The 25965-nt window shown below is 33.4% G+C and overlaps 2 protein-coding genes across 2 annotated transcripts in view; one reads left to right on the plus strand and one right to left on the minus strand.

Moving 5' to 3' along the window:
* Positions 1-2429, plus strand: part of LOC139528604 (protein rogdi-like) — a 40985-nt gene extending 38556 nt beyond the window's left edge. Inside the window, exon 11 of the mRNA XM_071324639.1 lies at positions 1160-2429. Coding sequence (XP_071180740.1) covers positions 1160-1195 — 36 coding nt within the window. The 3' untranslated portion in view covers positions 1196-2429. The remainder of the gene's footprint in view (positions 1-1159) is intronic.
* A 2710-nt stretch (positions 2430-5139) lies between these two features.
* Positions 5140-18091, minus strand: LOC139528638 (mitochondrial import inner membrane translocase subunit Tim22-like). Its single transcript, XM_071324712.1, has 4 exons — positions 17827-18091; positions 14109-14293; positions 6530-6602; positions 5140-5829 (listed from the first exon to the last, which is right to left on the minus strand). The coding sequence occupies exons 1-4, from the start codon at positions 18059-18061 to the stop codon at positions 5747-5749; spliced, it is 576 nt and encodes a 191-aa protein (XP_071180813.1). The 5' UTR covers positions 18062-18091; the 3' UTR covers positions 5140-5746.
* Between the last annotated feature and the right edge of the window lie 7874 nt (positions 18092-25965).

Below are 25965 nucleotides of genomic sequence, written 5' to 3' on the forward strand. Positions count from 1 at the left end.
CAGGGCTCAGTCACTTAACTGTACCTTACAACAATGTCAGCAGCTCAAAGATAAGGTATGTCAGGGCTCAGTCACTTAACTGTGCCTTACAACAATGTCAGCAGCTCAAAGATAAGGTACGTCAGGGCTCAGTCACTTAACTGTGCCTTACAACAATGTCAGCAGCTCAAAGATAAGGTACGTCAGGGCTCAGTCACTTAACTGTGCCTTACAACAATGTCAGCAGCTCAAAGATAAGGTACGTCAGGGCTCAACTTAACTGGAAAAATAGGTCTCCAAAAAATAAATCCAAATATGTACTGTTTCAACAATGTACTAATTTGGGAATAAGTCAGTTCAAGCGTAACCACAATTGGTAGGTCAATGCTATTTTGTATGCAGATGTAATAGCATTAACAGTTAATATACAAAGAAATTATTTAACCCTGCCCCCTCAGTCATAGTCTATTGACTTCAAAATTTTGCAAAGTTTGCATATTTAAGTTTCTGATTAGGTAAATATAATATGAACCATCAATGGTAAGTCTTTGATATTTGGTATGCAGTTGTATAAGCATGTGCTTGTCTCCTTAACATTGAGTTTATTTGGCCCTAAGTCATTTTCATTTCATTTGTAAAGTGCACAGATTAGGGCAGTTTTAAGGTAAGCAACTATGATAAGTTGATGGCCTTGAATATGCAGTTGTATGACCATTAGCATTTAAAAAGTCATCACAGATAGTATTTGTCCCTGCAGCTTCTATATTTTTTATTATTTTCTATTGTAATAAACTAACAAAATTACATGCATGTCTCTGTGTCAACAGAAATAAGATGTAGTTTGAGTGCTAATGAGACATCACTCCATCAAAGTCGCAATGAGTAAACAGTTAACAATTATAGGTCAAAGTGCAGCTATCAACAGGAAGCCTTGGCTCACACCAAACAGCAAATTAAAATATAAAGTGCTGAAAAATGACTTGTGTAAAATAATTCAAACAGTTTATTTATCATTTTTTTTATGAAATCAAACAAGTAGGAAAATCATGATTATATTATTAAAAATGTTATATTTTATCTATATGTTGATATTTATCTAGTCATATATCACTGTCTATTGCCCTTCGGCAGTCTTCAGAGGTCATCTATCTATTTAATTGACTTATTACATATTTTCCAGATCTCCATTTTAAAGCAGTATGAAGAAGTATCCTGATATTCCTCCAAGGGAGATAATTCCGCCATTATCTGTGATTTCTAAGACTGTGATGACCTGGTGTGTTTGCCTTATTTCATCAGTTTGCAGTTGTTATTTACGTGCTGAGAATGAAAGTTTGACAATATGCAACCCAGAATATACAGAATATTTATTTAATCAGAAATAACCATAAAGTCCCATATCATAAACTTTGTAGCATAGCGAAAAATGGTTGTGTATAAGTTCACCATGTATTATTAACATTAGAAAGTATTTCGAGATGTGCTCTATCAAATGTAAAAAGGACAAATGTTTTGAAGATGTGAGATTTGATACTGGAGTACCCTCTTACTCCTTGTCTTCAGTGAAAATGTTGTCTTATTAAGGATATTTCCATCCTGGTATCTATAACAAGTTTATTAATTACAACACATATTCTATTACCTTGTTTACATTGTATTATGTCAGGAAACACACTTAATTCACTTTTGATTATTCATACTGATATTATAATAACATTTCCTTGAGCTGCATCAGATAGAAATTGACTTTATGCAAATGAATATCAAAACAATTTTTACCTTTTTTCTGGTTGGAAAAACCTCCACGCAAAATCTGTAACTGTTTGGAAATTGAGTTGATATAAGAATTAAATTGATAATAGAAATTGGGAATGTATCAAAGAGACAACAACCGTACCAAAGAGAAGAAAACAGCCTATGGTTACCAATGGGTCTTCAACCCTACAAAACAGACTAAAATTCATCTTTTATTTAGTATTTAAATGTTCCAAAATAAATCAGATTTTTATAAACAAAAATGTATATATCTTATAAACATACATGTATATCTCTTATAAACATACATGTATATCTCTTATGTATCTCTTATAAACATACATGTATATCTCTTATAAACATACATGTATATCTCTTATAAACATACATGTATATCTCTTATAAACATACATGTATATCTCTTATAAACATACATGTATATCTCTTATAAACATACATGTATATCTCTTATAATCATACATGTATATATATGCACTTGCACAATGTTGATTTCTTTCTAATGCAGCTAAAATTATAAATAAACCAGAGGTATAATGCCAAACTTGTAGTAAATATAGGTAGATCCTGGAGGGATAAGAAAAGGTGTGTTCAGTTGTTGTGGATAACAAATTTGTTTTCTATGTTTGATTAAAAAATTATGTTATTTATGCAAATAATAAAAAAAAATCACAATATTTTTCTTGTTTTAAAGTAAATATATTGCACAAAGAAGGAAGTATCCTATGGCCAATAGTTTGATCTCTTGATTAAAAAATGATAATGGTTATAAATTGAAAATCATTCTTTGTTCATGGTTATAAATTGAAAATCATTCTTTGTTCATATGGCATTAGCTTAACCCTTATGAAGTTAGACTTCATTTGACCTAACAGCATGATGTATCAATCAATTTGTTCATTTGTCTGTCTTCTTTGAATGCCTCTTTCAGTTTACTAGGCTGTATCATGGTAGTTAATTTAATATTAATCGAGGAAGCCAGAGTTCCTTCTCAAAAAACTGGGAAATAAAATCACCTAAGGAAAAGGAAATTACCAAGATGAACGAACTGCTCATGGGACAGTTGTATAGACAGAAACAACGATTGAGTTTGAGCCGCAGACATAGACATTATCAACAACAGAATAAATACTTCTGTCCTTATAAGGGGAGTCTTTTTATCGTGATAATACCCTCTTTATAAGTATAATGTAACTGTGATGTTTCTTACAATTGAAGAGACTAACATTTTTCTCAACATAAATCTGTACTTTGAATATTTTTTGTTTAAAAAAGAAGCAGAGATGATTTAGCCAGAAAGCCAACTTCAGATTTTTAACTGATTTTGATATGACACAAAAGTGCACATGCATAAATGTCTTGCCTGCTTATTATATATAAATTAAATTGATTATGATTGAATTTATGATTTATAGTCTAAAGAACAAGATTTTCCCACAGTATCACACAAACTTAATATTATCAATGATCCATGTAAATTAGGTCAAGGTCAGTCTATTCAGATGAACCCTGACGTATACAGTTTGCAATAATTCCATACACCAAATAAAATTGACCTATTCCTTATAGTATTTGAGACACTTAAACTAAATATTGACCAAAGAACCCTGAAAATGAGGTAAGGTCAGATTAACCCTTCAAGACAGACACACCTTATAAGCATTCCTTTATTATTTATGCAAAATAAAGTTTACCTATTGCTTGTAGTGCTTGAGGTGTGGAATTTACCTTAGCAACTTCGAAACTTAATATTGACCAATGAACCAGACAGATTTAGATATAGGAAGATGTGGTGTGAGTGCCAATGAGAACTCTCCATCCAAATAACAATTTTTTTTTAAAAAGGGAAAAAAAAGGTAAACCATTATAGGTCAATGTACGGCCTTCAACAGGGAGCCTTGGCTCACACCGAACAACAAGCTATAAAGGGCCCCAAAATTACTAGTGTAAAACCATTCAAACGGGAAAACCAACAGTCTAATCTATATAAAAAATGTACATCTGACTTTCGTTTCATGCAGAAACATTTTGCTAAAACACAGCTGCTGAGATCAGGAATTACCATATTAAATGATACTAAACCATAAAAACAAAATGGCAATAACAAACACACGCAATATTTTCTGAATTTACAGTTTATATACCAAACAAAGTAATCCTTTTACTTCTAACAAGCGAGAAATCCACATGATATTAAACATAACTTTTTTTCAAGTAGAATAAACTGAACCAGAAAAATGAGGTCAGGGAAAAACAAACATGACAGACAGAAACTTCACAATACAAGGCATCAGTATATAGAGTATGAAGCCTCCAGGTCAAAAGGGTACATGCCAACTGGTAGCCTATAAATATCACCAGCTGCAAAAGCAAGTCTCAAGAGTTTACCATTTATTAATATGCAAATAACCTGACCAAATATTGACTATGAACTGGAATTGAACTTTATAATGATCCCTATATATATATATATATATATATATATATATATATACAACTCGTCTAAACATCAACCCAACAATGTTAGATCTGTAAATTTGCCTTCGCAAATTTTTGGTTCTTCCCTCGCCGGGATTCGAACCCATGCTACTGTGATATCGTGACACCAAATCACCTGCACTGCAGCCGTCCCGCTAGACCACACGACCACCTGGGCTCTCATTTAAAAGAGCTTTCGCTGGCCGTGTGTTACCTTTCCACGTCAGTTTTAATCTAGCGGCGTACTACAGTGCATGATATATAAGGCATGAAGATGTTATTGTTACAGATCAGCTAAATTATCTATAGTAAAGGATCCTACAAATTAATGTAATATACAGTCACAGAAAATAATTATATTTATAAGTACGTCTGAGTCAGTGACAACTCTACAACAGATGTATCCATCGGATCGCCATCAATGATGGTGATACATGGCTGTGTACATAATGTATATACAACTCGTCTAAACATCAACCCAACAATGTTAGAGCTGTAAATTTGCTTTCGCAAATGTAAACGAGTCTAAATTGAAAACTATGTTCAAACCTATGATTGCGTTGGATAAAAACCACAATTTTTATACGTGTGCATGTAAAACAAATTTCGTTGTAGAAGGGTCTAAATACAGCACAAACAATTTTTGTAATTTTGTAAAAGACCAAAAAAGTGAAAAAGTATATTTAAACAAAACGCATTTGACTAACAGGTCGAACAACTGATGTTCTTAAACCCTGCTGACTGCCATTGGCGATTGCCAAATAAAATTGATCACGAGATGTAACAAAATGGATCTTAATATAAATTATTAATATATATCAGTCATAACAAAAGTTTCAATATACTCTCTTTAGATGCTTTTTATCATAATTGTAATCGTACACAATTTACATAGTAATAAAACTCAACTCTTAAAAAACATTTATTCAAAAATCAACAACTTCACAAATATAATACACAATATCATCCTAAAAATTGAAAAGCTTTTAGAGTCATTATCTTAATATAAGGTAAACAATCTATTTACTCTTTTCATTCTTCATATTTCAAGTTTCTTAACACCAGTTGATAAAATTATACCTAAACAAAGTCTACATTAAAGCTGTTCTGAAATGAAATTATGGGGGAGAGGTTGAAAGGTATTTTTTTTATGTTACCTGCCAAGTCAAATCAATTGATTATTTCTTTTTTTTAACTACCTTAATAATAACCACTTATTTATTTTGTACCTTCCTAGCCCCCATCCACTCTAAAAAATAATAATTTTGGAACATCCCTTGTAGGTATTTTTTTCATTTGTATTCTTTTGTTTTCTTTTAAGATACAGAATCATGTTTCTTTTCAGATACAGAATCGTGTTTCTTTTAGTATAAGATCATCTCTGCACAGTATATTTACATCCTTCCAAAGTACAATTTACCAATGTAATGAGATAAGAACTTGTCATATGTATGTTAGTCGGGTTTAGTCTGTGTAAATAGCCCACCATGTGAATATTTGGTGGGTTAAGCCTATGTTAATGATGTCTCATGTAATAGTCTATAGCTGTAGAAAACACTGCAAATCCTGCTGCACCAAGCATGCCAGCCTTTAGTCCAGCTAAAAATATAAGGAAAACTTAATGATAATTTCCTCTAACAAAATTTGCTAGAACACAAATATGTAGCACATTATTAAATTTTCATTGCATTCATATGAGCTATGAAATTAAAGTAAATATTTAAATCTTTTAAGAATTCTAAAACAGACATGTAAGCAAGGGTCCAGCTTGTACATTTTTCGATGAATCACAAATTCTGATGCACTCTAAGCAGTTGTCACTTTTCATGTGTTTTACAACCAACAATAAAGTCAGGATGTGTTCCAAATCTGATATTTTTTTTAACGAAACTAACTTTTTACAACAATGTTTGCCTCATATTTTATTTTTTTTAACTGTAAAGAAGACAACTGAGACAAGGGCCTCTGCTTTAGTAGCCTTTTACCCCCAGTCCCCACATTTGACACCAAATTCAATTTGGAATAGCAAATTATACTATGTATTATTAATTTTATGTTGTTATCCTTGCATAAAAAAACCTAAAAATTACACTTGAACTATTTCGAAATTAAACAGCAACTCTGATTCTGTACCATTAATGTGCAAAATGCATATTTTACCCACATTTATTTTTTGTTGAAATATGTAAATTTGTAAAAATTGTAATGATTGTACGCCTATCTCTTTCAAGTTTTTGACACTGGGAAACCATTTTGATCATCATTACCATTGTTTCTATCACCAAGACTTTATTCTTACCCCTTAAACCTAAAACACCTCCAACTATTCCTCCTGATATCGTACCATTGATTAACTCTGTCTTTCCTCGGTACTGAAAAACAAAATATTTGACTCATATTAATACAGATTAATTTGTCAAATAATTTCTTCAATGGGAAAAACTGTTTTGTGGTCATGTTGGGTTGATGTGTAATCATGATCATTGACAAATACATTGAAACCTGACAAAACCGAATCCTGTGTAGCAGACAGAGTTATTAGTTAATTTTTAGCTCCCTTTGGTAAAAACTCTAAATTTCATATTTGATGTATTTCATTGTTAATTAATTTACATGAAGCTTATTAAGGATATATTTGTTAAATAACATAGCTTTTGCTATTTTAATTCATTGGTTAAAGATATTTATTTATATTGTAAAGTTTAATATTTGCATCGTTGCAAATTCTTTGGTTACCTTCTGTGAGAAATTTATATATTTTATATAACTAGTTTTAGATTCTTATTTTGAATCCTCTGAGGACTGACATTCAGTTCAACCAAGGAAAGCCAGGCTTTCCAACCAAGTATCCATTAAGTTAGTGCATTTGCTACATGCCTCCCTCCTTAGTATGATAATTTGAAATCATATTAAATGCTCCATTTCTACACTTTTGGCTTTACATAATAAAAGTTGTACTTTATTGATTAAATTAAATATTGTTTTCAGTTTGTGGTTTTCATTTACTTAGATATATCATAGCGCATCACTTTTGGCATCAGTCGTTTTCCGCACACATCAGTTTACAAACTAGAATTAGCTGTGGTCCGCATCCCCGAATCTTAGGCAGAATTGTTCCTGCTACATTTGGTAGTGCGGCTGGGGTGCGGAGTTATAAAGCAACTTTTTCTGGTTTGTAACTGAACAAAATATATAAGAAATGGAGCAGACATTTGAGTCAGTCATTGGTGCTACTGGATATGACAGTCCTAATCAGAGCAGTTTTGAATAGTTATTTCTGGAGTATTTTATTTTTATTGTTTGGTTCATTTTGTAAATGTTTATTCAGTTATGATTAGGTTTGAAGAAAAACCTTGTTTGTTTGATGGTATCAGCATTGATATTACAGATTATTTTGTTCATTTTGAGACAGTTTCTCTTTGGAATCAGTGGAATGAATTTGAAATGGGTTGTCAGTTGATAATGAATTTGAGAGGTGATGCTCAAACTATTTTACGTTTCTTAAAAAGGCCACAGTTGTATGATTATGACTGCTTGAAAAATGTTCTCATTCAGAGGTTTAATCCTAAGGAGAGGGTAGCATATTTTAAATTTCAACTAAGAGTTTGTAGTTTGAAGGAAAATGAAACAATTTCTAAATTTGGTCAGCGTTTTAAAATACTAGCTCATAAGGCTTATCCTGATAATTTTTCCGATTTGGATTCATATTTTACTGACTTATTTACATCATGTTTGAATATTGAGATGGCTAAATTTGTCACTTTTAAGCATCCTCATAATTTAGATGAGACTTTATCACTTGCCATTGAATATGAAGCTGTTCATTTTTCTGGTGATTCAGAGACTACTGATGAGTCAGAAAGTTCAGTTTGTTGTAATACTGTTCATAAGAATTTTGAAACTTTAATTAGTATACTGAGGAGGCGACTGAGGTCACGAAGGAAACGTAAACTTAAGAGATGTTTTAAATGTCATCAGTCAGGTCATGTCAGATCCAAGTGTCCAAATATGTCTATCAAAGTTCATGCTATAGTTGAAAGGTCTGCAGATATTCAAGTCAAGCTCTCAGAAATAGGCGGGATGTTGAGGAATGATCATTGTAGTTCAGATTGTGTTACCTTTGTTTAAAAGGTTGTTTTTACATTGTGTTGTAAATATATAGTTATACTTTATTTTTATGTCAATGTACTCATAGGTGTCATGCGTCTCAATTTTGGCTGTTTGGTTTTTCTTTTCCAAAGGGAGGGATGTTGCACATCCCAACTTGTTTTATTCTTCATTTTCATTATTGACTTGAATTATGGCTGATCTTCTGTGTAGTTTGAAGTGTAGACTGTTAGCTAGTTGTAGTTGGAATTGGCTTGTTTTATGAGTTGTTGCTCGTTTGTCTGAATTGTAATCTCTAGCTAAATATTTATTATTTAGAGAGTTTACAGGAGACCGACTTCTTGACTTTTGTCATGGCAGAAACCAATAGAGTGAACGTAAAGCTTGAAGTTAGGAACACTTCTAGCTCATACAGATGGATCTAATCCATTATTTAGTACCTTGCACCAAAAGATGGACATAGTCCAACTTTATTTTGAGACCCTTGCATACAGATGGACCCGATCCATCTCCGGTGGCACAACGTCTGTGTTACCGTTATCAACAACGTTGGAGTGCAATTAAAGAACCCGGTGGTACACGTCAAATGTGCCACTGTGAGATCAACAATGGTGGACATTGCCTGGTATAAATTTTCATGTTGGATTTTAACATTATCTGTGCCGTTACCGTATGTGCCGTACCACTGATTCTGAAGCCTACTTACCACGAAGACCTCAAGTCGCGTCCGCCAAAAGATGTACCTAATTCCAATGTGTGTTTGTGTATATTCGTTAAACAGTGACATTTATTTAAAAGGGATATATTACATGTATTTGTAAGACCTTTAATCTGACGACGTTAGTTATCAAATGCTATTCCATATACATTTGTTTTCGAAGGGAGGAGGAGGGTAGCAGATTAGTGAAGTGGTCTCTATTGAATAGATTGAACTGTCTCGGAATTTGGATTTGACTTATATATATTTGATTTAATGTTTACATGACTGTTGAAACTTGCGTTTTTAGTGCAGCAGATACATCAATTTGATAGATATTTTAGTATGAAGACTTTATTGATGAAATTTTTCGTTTGTCTTAGGGGGGGGGGGGGGGAATGTAGCAGACAGAGTTATTAGTTAATTTTTAGCTCCCTTTGGTAAAACTCTAAATTTCATATTTGATGTATTTCATTGTTAATTAATTTACATGAAGCTTATTAAGGATATATTTGTTAAATAACATAGCTTTTGCTATTTTAATTCATTGGTTAAAGATATTTATTTATATTGTAAAGTTTAATATTTGCATCGTTGCAAATTCTTTGGTTACCTTCTGTGAGAAATTTATATATTTTATATAACTAGTTTTAGATTCTTATTTTGAATCCTCTGAGGACTGACATTCAGTTCAACCAAGGAAAGCCAGGCGTTCCAACCAAGTATCCATTAAGTTAGTGCATTTGCTACATGCCTCCTTAGTATGATAATTTGAAATCATATTAAATGCTCCATTTCTACACTTTTGGCTTTACATAATAAAAGTTGTACTTTATTGATTAAATTAAATATTGTTTTCAGTTTGTGGTTTTCATTTACTTAGATATATCATAGCGCATCACTTTTGGCATCAGTCGTTTTCCGCACACATCAGTTTACAAACTAGAATTAGCTGTGGTCCGCATCCCCGAATCTTAGGCAGAATTGTTCCTGCTACATTTGGTAGTGCGGCTGGGGTGCGGAGTTATAAAGCAACTTTTTCTGGTTTGTAACTGAACAAAATATATAAGAAATGGAGCAGACATTTGAGTCAGTCATTGGTGCTACTGGATATGACAGTCCTAATCAGAGCAGTTTTGAATAGTTATTTCTGGAGTATTTTATTTTTATTGTTTGGTTCATTTTGTAAATGTTTATTCAGTTATGATTAGGTTTGAAGAAAAACCTTGTTTGTTTGATGGTATCAGCATTGATATTACAGATTATTTTGTTCATTTTGAGACAGTTTCTCTTTGGAATCAGTGGAATGAATTTGAAATGGGTTGTCAGTTGATAATGAATTTGAGAGGTGATGCTCAAACTATTTTACGTTTCTTAAAAAGGCCACAGTTGTATGATTATGACTGCTTGAAAAATGTTCTCATTCAGAGGTTTAATCCTAAGGAGAGGGTAGCATATTTTAAATTTCAACTAAGAGTTTGTAGTTTGAAGGAAAATGAAACAATTTCTAAATTTGGTCAGCGTTTTAAAATACTAGCTCATAAGGCTTATCCTGATAATTTTTCCGATTTGGATTCATATTTTACTGACTTATTTACATCATGTTTGAATATTGAGAAGGCTAAATTTGTCACTTTTAAGCATCCTCATAATTTAGATGAGGCTTTATCACTTGCCATTGAATATGAAGCTGTTCATTTTTCTGGTGATTCAGAGACTACTGATGAGTCAGAAAGTTCAGTTTGTTGTAATACTGTTCATAAGAATTTTGAAACTTTAATTAGTATACTGAGGAGGCGACTGAGGTCACGAAGGAAACGTAAACTTAAGAGATGTTTTAAATGTCATCAGTCAGGTCATGTCAGATCCAAGTGTCCAAATATGTCTATCAAAGTTCATGCTATAGTTGAAAGGTCTGCAGATATTCAAGTCAAGCTCTCAGAAATAGGCGGGATGTTGAGGAATGATCATTGTAGTTCAGATTGTGTTACCTTTGTTTAAAAGGTTGTTTTTACATTGTGTTGTAAATATATAGTTATACTTTATTTTTATGTCAATGTACTCATAGGTGTCATGCGTCTCAATTTTGGCTGTTTGGTTTTTCTTTTCCAAAGGGAGGGATGTTGCACATCCCAACTTGTTTTATTCTTCATTTTCATTATTGACTTGAATTATGGCTGATCTTCTGTGTAGTTTGAAGTGTAGACTGTTAGCTAGTTGTAGTTGGAATTGGCTTGTTTTATGAGTTGTTGCTCGTTTGTCTGAATTGTAATCTCTAGCTAAATATTTATTATTTAGAGAGTTTACAGGAGACCGACTTCTTGACTTTTGTCATGGCAGAAACCAATAGAGTGAACGTAAAGCTTGAAGTTAGGAACACTTCTAGCTCATACAGATGGATCTAATCCATTATTTAGTACCTTGCACCAAAAGATGGACATAGTCCAACTTTATTTTGAGACCCTTGCATACAGATGGACCCGATCCATCTCCGGTGGCACAACGTCTGTGTTACCGTTATCAACAACGTTGGAGTGCAATTAAAGAACCCGGTGGTACACGTCAAATGTGCCACTGTGAGATCAACAATGGTGGACATTGCCTGGTATAAATTTTCATGTTGGATTTTAACATTATCTGTGCCGTTACCGTATGTGCCGTACCACTGATTCTGAAGCCTACTTACCACGAAAACCTCAAGTCGCGTCCGCCAAAAGATGTACCTAATTCCGATGTGTGTTTGTGTATATTCGTTAAACAGTGACATTTATTTAAAAGGGATATATTACATGTGTTTGTAAGACATTTAATCTGACGACGTTAGTTATCAAATGTTATTCCATATACATTTGTTTTCGAAGGGAGGAGGAGGGTAGCAGATTAGTGAAGTGGTCTCTATTGAATAGATTGAACTGTCTCGGAATTTGGATTTGACTTATATATATTTGATTTAATGTTTACATGACTGTTGAAACTTGCGTTTTTAGTGCAGCAGATACATCAATTTGATAGATATTTTAGTATGAAGACTTTATTGATGAAATTTTTCGTTTGTCTTAGGGGGGGGAATGTAGCAGACAGAGTTATTAGTTAATTTTTAGCTCCCTTTGGTAAAACTCTAAATTTCATATTTGATGTATTTCATTGTTAATTAATTTACATGAAGCTTATTAAGGATATATTTGTTAAATAACATAGCTTTTGCTATTTTAATTCATTGGTTAAAGATATTTATTTATATTGTAAAGTTTAATATTTGCATCGTTGCAAATTCTTTGGTTACCTTCTGTGAGAAATTTATATATTTTATATAACTAGTTTTAGATTCTTATTTTGAATCCTCTGAGGACTGACATTCAGTTCAACCAAGGAAAGCCAGGCTTTCCAACCAAGTATCCATTAAGTTAGTGCATTTGCTACATGCCTCCTTAGTATGATAATTTGAAATCATATTAAATGCTCCATTTCTACACTTTTGGCTTTACATAATAAAAGTTGTACTTTATTGATTAAATTAAATATTGTTTTCAGTTTGTGGTTTTCATTTACTTAGATATATCATAGCGCATCACTTTTGGCATCAGTCGTTTTCCGCACACATCAGTTTACAAACTAGAATTAGCTGTGGTCCGCATCCCTGAATCTTAGGCAGAATTGTTCCTGCTACACCTGCATAAACCGAAAACCTGTATAAACCAAACATGTTTGTAAGCACCATCATATCAAATTGTATGCATTGTGAACCTGATAAAACCGAACATTGGCCAAAACCAAACAAAATCTGAAGTCCAGAAGAGTTTTGGTTTAAACAGGTTTCACCATACCTCATTTCTAATTTCATTCTCATATACATTGTGTAGAAATATCATCTAGCTGAAGTACCGTCTGTGGAAGCCTATCAATATGTCTAACAAGTGAGTCATATGTAAATTTTCTGTATTTGTATGTAAACTCTTGTTTAGTGATACACATAACTTTTTGAACAGCATTCCATGATTGTCTCCCTTTGTCTGATATTCATCTTCTTTTGGACATATTTAAATATATAATTATTGGAGGACAACTGTACAATAATATTTGTTTATACAAGTTCATGCTCAATAAATAGTTATCATTGTAGGTACTTCATGGATTGAGGAATATCTATATGTTTGTGGATATTTGATTTTGATGTTTAGGGCTATTCCAGAAAAAATGTATGGGGGGGGGGGGGGGGTTGGAAGGCAGTTTATGTCAGAACCCACCACCCAGACAATTGTAATTGAGAATTATAATGCATTATAGTGTGAAAAGTTGCTCTGATACCCATCACCCATGTATTATTAATATAATGTGCCTTCCAACCCCCCCCCCCCCCCCCTATACATTTTTTTCTGGAATAGCCCTTAGCAAAAGTTTGCATACATGTACAAGCCAATAGAAAATTTATACTTTGTTGAACTGTTTAACTCATGATTTACCTAAACCCATAAAATCAACATAGAATCCACATTCTAATGCAACAACTTTTGTAATGTTCATTTTGATTGGATAACGTCTCTTATTTACATGACATCAATTGACAATTGATGCTATGGGATGTACGCGCAAGCACAGACGGCATATGACAGATTTTAAATACATGTTTTAACGTTGTTTTCTGTCAGTTTCATTAGAATGGAGATAACAATATTGCATTTTAAGCTCCGACGGCATCAATTGGGGATTTGATGGTCGCGAATACCTGTTTACTGTCTCAGCTAACGCGTCGCCAGTAAACTTAATTTGCGACCATCAAATCCCCAATTGATGCCGTCAAAGCTTAAAATACAATACAGTTATCTCCTAAATAGCGATTAAACATCTTTTTTTTCAATATTCAATGTTTTGTTTTAGAGTTGTGTTTTCCTGTTCTAGTCTGTTTTTGTAAACAGTTATCCATGTGAATTTTAAATGTCCTACACAGCCTAATCTGTCTCTTTAGAAATATTTTCTCTATATCAATTACTGCCTGGCCTATCCTTTATTTTTGTGGTACAAAATGTACATACAATGTACATGTAATACAGTATAATTATATATGTATTATACTCACTGACTCTAGGCAGCATTCTGTTCCAGCAAACATACAACCCACTAAGGCAAAGTTTTTACCATATGAAAAGAATCTAGATTTCATTTCTTTGAGTACTATCCTAGTGGTTGGTGTCTCTGTTGTCATGGTAGACATTGGATCAATACCGGCTGTAAACAGACCAAACGCTCCTCCTAGTGCAAAACCTGCATTCATAAAACAAAATATAAGACTTATTACTAAGTATTTGTATACGCATATTGAAATGTAAAAACAAATCAAATTCTTAAGCATCTTTTTGTCATTAAACTACATTGTAGCCTAAAAAATGACAGTGTAAAACCATTCAAAAGGGGAAAACAAAGGTCTTATCTTTATATACATGTATATCATGTATATATAACAAGAAACATTATGAACCACATCAACTACCATATGGTTGCTTTCTTATTCAACCTTCTCTTTTTACAACAGAATATCAAAAAATTCAAAATATTAAACTAGACTCTCCAGACCAGTGCTCGATAATTAACACTGGTTTTTACTGTTTACCGACATAATCGACATAATCGTACAAACTTATTCATAATCTTTTGTTTGATCAAAGTTGACCTTATTTGAAATAAAAGGACCTGATTGGTGGTTTAATTCCTACTACATTGTATTAGGACATCACCTTGGGGCATGCTTGATTCACATGCTAAAAATATTCCAAATTTGAATACAACTTGACCAGTTCTTGATAATGTTATAAAAACTTCAGAAATAAAATAAAATAAGAACTATGATGTCGATTTGATAAAATGAACATTTTACAGATAATTGGCATTTAAATTTTACTGAAATGGTAATATATTCACAGAAATTCATAGATTCTAAATTTGATTTAAATGTGTTTTGTTTGGAAAACTATTTGTTCTGTAAAAAATGTTCATAGTTCATTATTCCTCACACTGCACACAAACATTGCAGTACTATGGATCATCAGTGACATATGAAACACCCAAACCGGAATATGCATGAAGGGACAAGCAAGTTTACCCAAAATATATTGTTTACATAAAAATGGCAGCAAGTCAAGTGAAAATATGAAGGGGCTCTAGGGGGGACAAAACATAAAGTTACAGATGCCCTGGATTGAATATTACTGTAGGAATCACATCATTTGAATTGTAAATGAATTTATAATTGATCCATGTTATTTCAAAAGTTCTACTAAATATTTAATTAAAGTTTTTTTTTAAACCGGATTCCAAGAGCATCTTTTCAACCTCGATTCACCACTGTCATTCATCGTCTGCTATTAATTTCCAGTTAAGTTAAGATCAATCAAAATGTATATTTCCTGTAAAGCTCCTTTTAAGGTACATCTGTACATGTATAAAAACAAAATTATTTTAATTCTCAAGTGTTTTATTTTCATTAAAAAATCATTTCTGTAGCGTGTTATAGAGCACTGGTTGTTATCAAGCACTGGTCAGGTGAGTCTACATTTTGTAATCATCAATGTTGGAATGGGAGCAGGGTTTCCCCTGGGTCAATCATTTTTTTCGCCACCTCTTTCGCCAAAACAATATATTTTTCGCCACTTTATTATTTTTTTCGCCAAGTAACATAAATATATTTTTCCTGTTGTGCCCTTTTGTACTAAGAAGTAATTTTTACAACAAAACAAAAGCTTTTATCACATGAAATTGATCCCTCATTTCATGTGTAGTCATCACATTGAAGGGTTACTCTCATTCGAGGGGTTGTTCCCAGATTTTTTAATAGATTTTTTCATAACGACAGTTTTCTTTTCTTGACCATCGTAAATGAAAAAGTTGAGACGTACAACTATGCTTGAAACGTGCATGTGTCACTCAAACGACTTTACTAAAGTCAAAGGATAAAAGAATTTAAGTTTTAAATCGGAAATTTTTCTTGCTTTTGAACAATTTTCGTCACAACAACTGTCGAACTGAACAGCTTTCTTTTCAAAACTATCTTTAAAAGGAGAGATGTCAAAAGTTTGCTTCAAACACGTGCGTCGCAAAGATGTAAATAAATTCTGTATGTGACATTTATAGCGGAAGCCATTTGACCATATCATTTTGTGAAACAATTCAATCAACACCTTTATTAATTAGTCCTTTGTTGTCGATAGCTATAAAATGCAATCAGCTGATTATTGATTTTCTGTCTAAATCTTAATGAGGTCAAGGTGAATTCCGAGTATTGTCTGATCGGGTAAAGTCCGAGAAACTCGAAAAAAAGTAAATAAACAAGATGGAGGAAAATAAATCGGTTTATATATTTCTTTCGCCAAATTCTTTCGCAAATGACGAAATTTTATCGCCACAATTATTATTTTATCGCAAATTGCGAAAATGGCGACCGCCAGCGGAAACCCTGAATGGGAGCAAACATGACTTGGGGCTAACGGCCCCAGATTCACTGATTCTGTCATGACTGTAGCTTATAAGTCCTTATATTTTTTGAATTATCAGATGGACCTACTAATTTGTTTTATATTTTTAATGTCATATGAAAATTTGTAAAAATGAAGAAAAAAGGTTTGGTGACCTTTAGTCCGAAATTACTCTGACGTCCAACGACTGTTTTGCCAGACAAGCTGGGGCCGTGGGACGTCAGAGCTCGTCCCATATCAAAAAGTGGATATTTGCCCACCCAAAATAGATGCGCTGCTTCGTCGCTTCTGGTGCCGACTGACGGCCTTGGAATTATATAAATCGGGCATCAATCTGTTCATTTTTCATTTATCTTTTCATTTATGTAAGTTTCACCTACCTGCCAACCTTTATTTTTCCATATTTTAACAGTTTTCACAGAGACCCATCGATTTCTGCATTTTGCCTTTCATTTTCAAAGATTATCACGTGACCACGAGAAAACAGTGATGATTTATGCAAATGACCATAATGTAACACCTTGTTCATACACCTTATCGCTATTAGCCTTATCGGCCGGCTGACCCGGCCGCTTGAACTTTTGACGCATACAACAATCACTTTTCCATTGTGGCGTCCGATATTTTGTTTTATGACGTCAAAATTTTACGGGAACCTGTGTAATATCCAGTAATGGCGGACAAATAGCGATAAGGTGTATTTACGATGCAAGTTATCTAAATGTCCGAGAGCTTCCGATTGTTCTCGTGGTCGGAACTAAATGCTTAATACCGATCTCCTGTCAAGGAGGCGAAAAATCGTGGTTGGCTACTAAATGTTAAACATCAATCTCCTACAAAATTTGCATATTTGAGTCTCAAGGCCACGAACTCTCTCGTAACTTGACGTTCATTTGAAAGTGAAAGTCAAAATGCAGAAATCGATGGGTCTCTGTGAAAACTGTTAAAATATGAAAAAATAAAAGTTGGCAGGTAGGTGAAACTTACATAAATGAAAAGATAAATGAAAAATGAACAGATTGATGCCCGATTTTTATAATTCCAAGGCCGTCAGTCGGCACCAGAAGCGACGAAGCAGCGCATCTATTTTGGGTGGGCAAATATCCACTTTTTGATATGGGACGAGCTCTGTTGTCCCACGGCCCCAGCTTGTCTGGCAAAACAGCCGTTGGACGTCAGAGTAATCTCGGACTAGGTGACCTTGTACTGTCATGTTTATGCTGTTAGCACATTTTTCTGTAGTTTATTTCTTCAAACTTTGTCTCCATCACACAGGAACGACCAGCTTATATTATGATAAATCAAAAACTTCAGTATATCAAATTATACCTGCAACACAACTCGCGGAGGCTCTGAATGAACAACTTTCAAAAAATGCAGTAATGAATACTTCTTCTTTTGATTTTGGCATCTGAGGAGCAGTACCAAACGGCATAAAGAAGTTTCTAGGCTTCTTCTTTTCACCAATAACATTATCGACTATAAAACTAAAATTTTGAACGTCATTTGGAGTTAAAACTGGGATTTTATCAGTTCCAGTGTCCGTCGACATGGGCGCAGCCATGACAGTTATTGCATAAACTCAGGACCGTCTTGGCTGTGGACATGATAATTATCCGAAATTATATTTTAGGCACTCCATGGCTACTGTTACCCGCAAAAAAGTAACAATGAGAAAAAAAATATTGTAACTACCAAGACTTATCACAGAAACGCATTTCCAGACTGGAAACCGATTTCATTCCATTTCTTTTCCATTTTACAAACGCATGAGATGATTGTATATTTCGGCAGTTAACCGTAACGGTACCCAAATTGCAACGAGTACCCAAATTGCACCTATTTAGCAAAAATAGCAGCAGAAATCTTACAAGATCTCCTCGAGATAAAACAGTTTGTATTTTTATGATTTGATACTATAAATGTCTTTCAAAATAGGTAAATATCAGGGGCGGATGCAGGAATTTTCGAAAGGGGGGTGCTAACCCAGGGCACCCAGGGCAAAGGGGGGGGGGGGGGGGTGCAAAACATATGTCCCGATACAAATGCATTGATCGGCAAAAATAAAGGGGGTGCGCACCCCCGGAACCCCCCCCCCCCCCCCCCCTGGATCCGCCACTGAATATATTTAGACTTACACAAAACGTTCACAGTATTTATCAACAGATGAAGTGTTTTACTGAACATGTTGAAAAAGCAAAATGTACTGAAACGTCGCCGTGCGACGTCATCAAGTCATCAAAACGTCATCTTTTTAAAATAAGCAAATACAATATGTTTCAAGTATTCATTTCTTAAAAAAAGAAGAGTAAGCATGGACAAATATCCAATTGTTCAAAATATTTGAAAAAAATAAACAAAAACTCTGTTATTCGACTTTTGACGATGCGAATTTAAGCATGGATGCAATTTGGGTACTCCTCATTACAGAATCATTGATGGTTTTGAGGTTAGTTCAGCCCAATTTTTCTATGATTCCATATGAATTGAAAATCAAATTGGTGTACCTATATAGTAAAGAAGGATACGGCTACAAAATAAACACACAATGGAAACTTTTGTCTTAATCATAAAAAAACGTAGTTGAAAAAACTGTCAAAATAGGTGCAATTTGGGTACCGTCACGTTAAACATGTTATAGTCTCTGAAGTAGCAATAATTATATCTTATTTGCCAGTTACTTTTTCAAGCTAATCGTAGCCAGTGCCTATATATAATGGGTAGGACTAATACCTATTTACTAGGTTATTTTTCTCAGATAAAAAAGTATGATTAATTCCTTCCAACTCAGATCTTGCGGTTAAAATTATAGGTCTAGATAGAAAAAACAATAAACAAAAATAAAATGGTCATAGAGTTAAGTGTAAGTCAGTTTTAAAACGGCTTGTTATATTAAAACTAAAATAATTAGTAATGCAAGATACAAATAAAAAGTCCCACTGCAGCAACAGTAGTCATATTATATAGCAGCTCAACTTTCAACTGATCATGAAAACGGTGTAGAACCAAACAATCGAACAAAAAAACAGTAATACACGCTGAATTTATACATTTTATTCTCGGACCCGCCAATAAAAAGCCATTACAAATATTAAGGATATGCACGCTAATCAAATCAGGACTGCAGATTCCAATGTTCAGAGAATTGCACGATAGACGTCACCCCTTTTGTCTCTACCTTATCCGAAGTTTCACCAGAAGCGACCGAATATAATTCAAATTTGTGTATACCGTGCATGCTCTGAATAGCCTCAGGATTTTTATTTTGTATTGTTAATATGTATGTTTGTCAGAAACCTGTCAGCAAAACAATCTTATCAGTATTGCAATGTAAACTACTGTAACATTTATAAAACAGGCAAATTAACTGCTAATGATAGCCTTGGACTAGTATGTATACATGGTCATGATGGTATAATAGTAAGTCCTAGTAATCATGGTAATAGCTAAATATTATTTCTATATTTTGGTTTTATAAATGATTGAGGATTGATCATGTTGATGGCCTTAAAAAAAAGAAAGAAGATTGTTCAGTAGTTTTCGTTTGTTGATGTGGGTCATGAGTGTTTCTCGTTTTCCATTTTAATATAGATTAGACTTGGTTTTCTGTTTAAATGGTTTTACATTAGTCATTTTGGGGCCCTTTACAGCTTGCAGTTAGTTGTGAGCAAAGGCTCAGTTTTGAAGGCTGTACTTTGACCAATAATGGTTTATTTTTATACAAATTATGACTTGGATGAAGAGTTGTCTCATTGGCTTATATACCACATCATTCTTCTTTTATATCTTTTTGCACAAAGCACAGCCAAAGCCGACTTAGATCAATACAGTGCGCACATAAAACAGCCAAAACAGATGAAGATAGTTTGGCGATAAGTGAACACAACAGTTGTTCAGTTTAATCACTTATGTGGCTTAGAGTTCATTATTGTTGTGATAAACAAATGTTGCAAATTTATGACATTGTAGAAAATAATTTGCGAAGCGTGATCTTCAGGTTCATTTAAGTATATTAGAAAAAAAATATTATATTGAAACCAAGTATCATAATTAATCGGAACAAACAATATGAAAATTTCTTGATAGTTTATCAATCGCCTCTTTTAGATTGATGATATCAATTGTACATATCGTATACTTTTTTATTGTTCTATGAGAGTTTTCCGAATTTAAAGTGTTCAGAAATAAAGATATTCATTAGGGACGTCATCAAAAGATCGATGTAGGATAAAAAAAAACTTAAATCAAATAGTTTTGGGGTGGGGTGGGGGTGAGGGTCAACATGGCTGCAAGTTTTGTTAATCCAAAATCGATTTTACATATATATATATATCCATATAGGTAAATCAATTTTTCCCAAATTAAGTTAAGAGGAGGGGGTGGGAGGGGTCAGTGAAAAAAACTATGTGAATTAAGTTGTTTTTTTTTATCCTACATTGAACTTTTGATGTCGTCCCGTAAGCAAATCTGATGACCGAACTCTGATCACGAAATTGGATTTGTTTCATTGTCTACTCATAGGTCATATTAATTACTGTTTAAATGATTTAGCTACCAAAAGAGAACAGGTCTATGGTTTAAAAAAATTGAAACGATACCTTTGATTACTTTTTAAAATTACGTCACTCTAGAGGTATATAAAGGATGTACTTTGAGAAAAACATAACTGACTTGATCAACAGAAACAGGAAAACAAATTATTTTTGTGTTTTTACAAGATTTTCATTTACCTACTGATAACCATATACTTTTTTGTTAGTTACTGTTGACATTGAACTAGATTTTAATAACTGCCAGTGCATTAAGCTTGTACGTGGTGTCTTTGGTGCCTTTGGTATTTGTTCTTTTGCTTTATATCGATCTGATGAGTTATAAGACCTTTTCCACTGATTTGTATAGTTTGTTATTATTTTATACCACTTTCTAGAGTAGATAGACACCAAAGTCTAGGATTATAATTTAATACGCCATATACGCGTTTCGTCTCCAAAAGACCCATCAGTGACGCTCTAATCAAAAAATGTTTATAGGGCCAAATAAAGTACAAAGTTGAAGAGCATTGAGGACAAAAAATTCCTAAAAGGTTTGCCAAATACGGCTGAGGTAATATATGCCGTACGTTGTGTCTTTGATAGTTGTACTTTTGCTTTATATCGTTCTGATGAGTTGTGAGACCTTTTCAACTGATTTATAAAGTTTGTTATAACAATTTCCAAGTTAGTTAAGGTGCGAGGCACTGCAGTGGTTGTCATTTATTGCTGTATATATTGGTTTCTCGGTTATTGTTGTGTACATAAAAAAACATTACAGCATTTTGATATTGTAATGAAAGACGTTTATTACTAATTACTAATCTCATTTTCTACTTGTTTTTGAAGGACAGACTGAGAAATAAAGATATTATTAGTCCTGGATTTCTCTTGTTCGGTTGTTGGTGGGTTTTTTTTTTTGGTTTTTTTTGTGTGTGTGCAGGATATAAAGTGTACGTTTCCACGTCCGGTCGGAACGGGGACGTTAAATCCGATGCCTCGTGTAAGATTTATAGTTATCAAAGGTACCAGGCTTATAATTTGATACGCAAGACGCGCGTTTCGTCTACATAAGACTCATCAGTGACGCTTAGATCAAACTAGTTAGAAAGCCAAACAAGTATAAAGTTGAAGAGCATGAAGGACACAAAATTCCATGAAGTTGTGCCAAATACGGCTGAGGTAGTATATGCCTTGGATAAGAAAATCCTTATTGTTTCGAATAATTCATGCTTTTGCAAACAGTTAATTTATTTTAAAAAAAATACCATATAATTGATTTTCATATCAACACCGAAGTGCTTACTATAAGCCTGGTGAAACCCTTGATGCCACACCCTTCTCAAGGTAACGAACTCTTGCAACATTTTTTTTATAGGTGTCCGTAGGGGACATGTCTTAAATCCAACCATTCTAATGTATCGTTTCCAATGTCTATCTAAAACTCAAACCCTTCATTACGATCGACCTATCTTTCATAACCTACCTTGTACGAGTATTTATTGTTATTATTTTCTCGTCCTAGATATACATGAACTCAATTACGGGACGTAAAGCAAGCAACAATCAACCAATTATGTGTACCGCATAACTAAACATATTATATTGTGATGTTACACTATTGTTTCAGATCAGGATGACGGTTTTGTACCACTAAAACGTTTAAACCTGCTGCAATTATTTGCACCTGTCGTAAGTCAGAAATCTGATGTTAGATCATGGTTCTGTAGTTGTAGTTTGTTGATGTGGTTCATAAGTGTTTCTCGTTTCTCGTATTTTTTTTATATATAGATTAGACCGTTGGTTTTCCCGTTTGTATGATTTTACACAAGTAATTTTGGGTCCTTCATAGCTTGCTGTCTGGTGTGAGACAAATCTTCGAGTTGAAAGCCGTACCTTAACCTATAATGGTTTACTTTTATAAATTGTGACTTAGATAGAGAGTTGTCTCATTTGCACTCATACCATTTCTTCCTATATCTATATAAGGAACAGTTCCGAAGGAATATCGATCATCATCCTTTTAAAACTAAATTTGTTCCGCTTTATTTCATAATTTCAAATAATTGCATTTCAAAGGACATACAGATTCATTACAATTACTGTACAATCAATTTAGTTGAAATGTCAGTTAAGGTTTCTTCTATGCTTTTTCATGGACAATTAATATAATGTTCCCCATTTTTTGTATACCTTTTGTACCGGCAGACATAAAACACCTACAAGTACTAACACACTCATTTACCTCGATATTGTGTTTGTAGTTTCATCTGCTCAGTACTTTCTGCTAAAAGTGCAAAATGTTTGTAAAGTATTTCAAAACGGGAGATTTTGGAAGAATTGTAAAAGACAGTTTTGAACAGAACTAATTAAAAGTGTTTTAACTGTGAGTATTTAGTTTACTTCTATTGTATTAACTTTGGGACATTCTCCAAAAGGTCAATTTACGTAGTGAACAATGTCCTAACAGGAAACCCATTCATCGAGTACCAATTAAATCGTCAATACTCGTTCCTTTGATTTGAGTACTCATTGACTTCCCTAGTTATAACATGTATAAATCATAAGAACCACGGAGTTGAAAGATGTCAATTATTTTTGAAAGACATTTCGTAGCGCTATTTTTGGGTTATTAATCTGCTTTTATTGAAACTTATGTCAATACCTTATTAGCTTGTCATACAATTTTTTTTTGGTTATTTTTGTTATGTGATCTGATTTATACAATAAGATTGATTTGAGGTTTGTCTGTCTTCAAACTATGTCACTCTGTGATTTGAAATCCTATAAACCTAGAACGACCTCAGTGTTTTCATTTGCCTTTTAAACATTTATCCGTAACAATACACCACCGATTTAGTTATAATTATATATACTCTGTATAAAAGTATTTACCTGGAAACTAAATGAGTTCAATAGTATGATGATTCCATAAAACGTCTCAGGAGTAACCTTCATTAGACACGGGTTTGTACGTTATGTATAAGTTCCAAATATACCCAAAAGTACTGAACTTTGACCATGTTGACCTTCATTTCAAGTTTTCAACTATTTTTTTTTAAAGTTAAGTGGTATCCAACACTTTGACTAAAATAGATTTGGCTCGTATAATTTTCATAAAGTTTTGACAAAATATTGACTTTGATTTTTTGCAAAAATATGAAAATTTTGTAGACATTTGACCCCCACAATTTACATGAATAATTTGGTTGGCTATTTAGCAGTTGTCAAACACGAATTTTTATCGTTTAACAGATTGATTTCTCCTTTCTGAAAGTGTGTGATTAAAACACTCAGCTGATTTTAAGAGATAACTTCATTCGGTGTTCTGTACGCCCTAAAGGATATACAGAATGCTCATAATAATTACACGATCAATATAGGTCAGATGTCAATTAAGGCTTCTACTTCTTCCCATTTGAATGGTTTTACACTAGAATTTTGGGGGCCCTTCATAGATTATTGTTCGGTTTGATCCAAGGCTCCGTGTTTGAAGATCGTATGTTGCCCTGTAATGGTACTATACTTTTACTAATTGTGACTGTGATTTAGAGTTGTCCCATTGGCACTCATACCCCATCTTCTTTAATCTATTCTTCTTTGCCTTTTCATGGAAAAGGGATATACTTTTGTTATTTCTTTTAATACCTTTTTTACTGACAGAAATGGAACACATACAAATCACTTACATCGATATTTTGTTGGAGCACCTGAGATCACCCCCAGTTTTTGGAGGGGTTCTTGTTGCTCAGTCTTTAGTTTTCTATGTTGTTTCTTGTGTACTATTATTTGTCTGTTTGTCTTTTTTCATTTCTAGCCCCTCTTTTATTGCATCTGCTCACACCCACCAATATATTCATTGATATAGAGATTTGTAAAAATACACCTTATATCTAAATATATAAGCCGAATTAAGGTATTAACTTTTAATACTAAATTGATTCGATAGTTTGTTGATTACCTAAAAACGTATAACACGACAGGCGTTTCGTTTATCGTTGTTGTTCCCTCTCATACAATAAATTCTAAAGTAAAATGATATTTTCCGTTGATTGAAAGCGTTTGATTTTGTCTTATTTTCTGTCTATAAACTTGTAATCCGAACGAAGACTTCGAAGTACGAAGGCTTAAATTTTGTTACTGTAAAGACGGTCTGCTAAATAAGGAACAAAGGTTAGAAGGGACAAGCGTTTACGGGAGAGCAATACAACGGCATATAAATTAAATCAAGATCTAGGTTATTTTTGGGCGCAGCTCGTTTAAAACTGTTTCAAATTCATTTATTTTTCAACATTCCCATATAAGCAGGAGATTTGTCTACCCATAAAACCCGGCTCAACCCACCATTTTAGGAATATGGCAGTTGTTATCAAATAGTTCGTGACTATGCACGTTGGCGTTTTGTTTTGTTGCACTTCCGTGTTTCAGTTGTTCCGTTGTTTTCCTCTTATTGTTGATGTGTTTCCCTCTGTTTTAGTTTGTAATCCGGATTTGTTTTCTGTCAGTCGTGTTTTGACTTTTGAACAGCGGTATACTACTGTTGCCTTTATTTATTAATAGGGGTATGTCAACTCATTACAGAATTACTTATCGAGGACTCATTTGTTTTATCGAGCGATACTTAAGTTCTCGCGAAAAAATATCTACAAACTGGAACAACAATAATACGCGCTTACGCTTCATAAGGCGTTGCCTAATTGAGTTAAACCCTCAACATCATTATATTGGGCCACATAATTGTTGTCTGTCTGCATGTCTGTCTTTTGGGTTTTTTTATTATTATTTTGCCTGGCGTTGTCGGTTTGTTTTTTACTTCTGAATTTGTATGGCACTATCCTTTAACTTTACTTTTTGCTATATAGATGATATTCTCTCTAGCATAATTCAAATGTGTTAACTATGTTGAACACATCTACCCCATCGAACTATACTAGTGATT

The sequence above is a fragment of the Mytilus edulis genome, chromosome 6, assembly GCF_963676685.1.
Source record: "Mytilus edulis chromosome 6, xbMytEdul2.2, whole genome shotgun sequence".
NCBI lineage: Eukaryota > Metazoa > Mollusca > Bivalvia > Mytilida > Mytilidae > Mytilus > Mytilus edulis.

What these genes read in the sequence shown, in the direction of transcription:
- LOC139528638 (XM_071324712.1), bottom strand. Translation starts at nt 18,061, where the DNA reads ATGGCTGCGCCCATGTCGACGGACACTGGAACTGATAAAATCCCAGTT. An exon ending in CAGAATGCTGCCTAGAGTCA is followed by an intron (nt 6,603 to 14,108) that starts GTGAGTATAATA and finishes TTTGTTTTTCAG; the next exon opens with TACCGAGGAAAGACAGAGTT. An exon ending in AGGTGTTTTAGGTTTAAGGG is followed by an intron (nt 5,830 to 6,529) that starts GTAAGAATAAAG and finishes TTATATTTTTAG; the next exon opens with CTGGACTAAAGGCTGGCATG.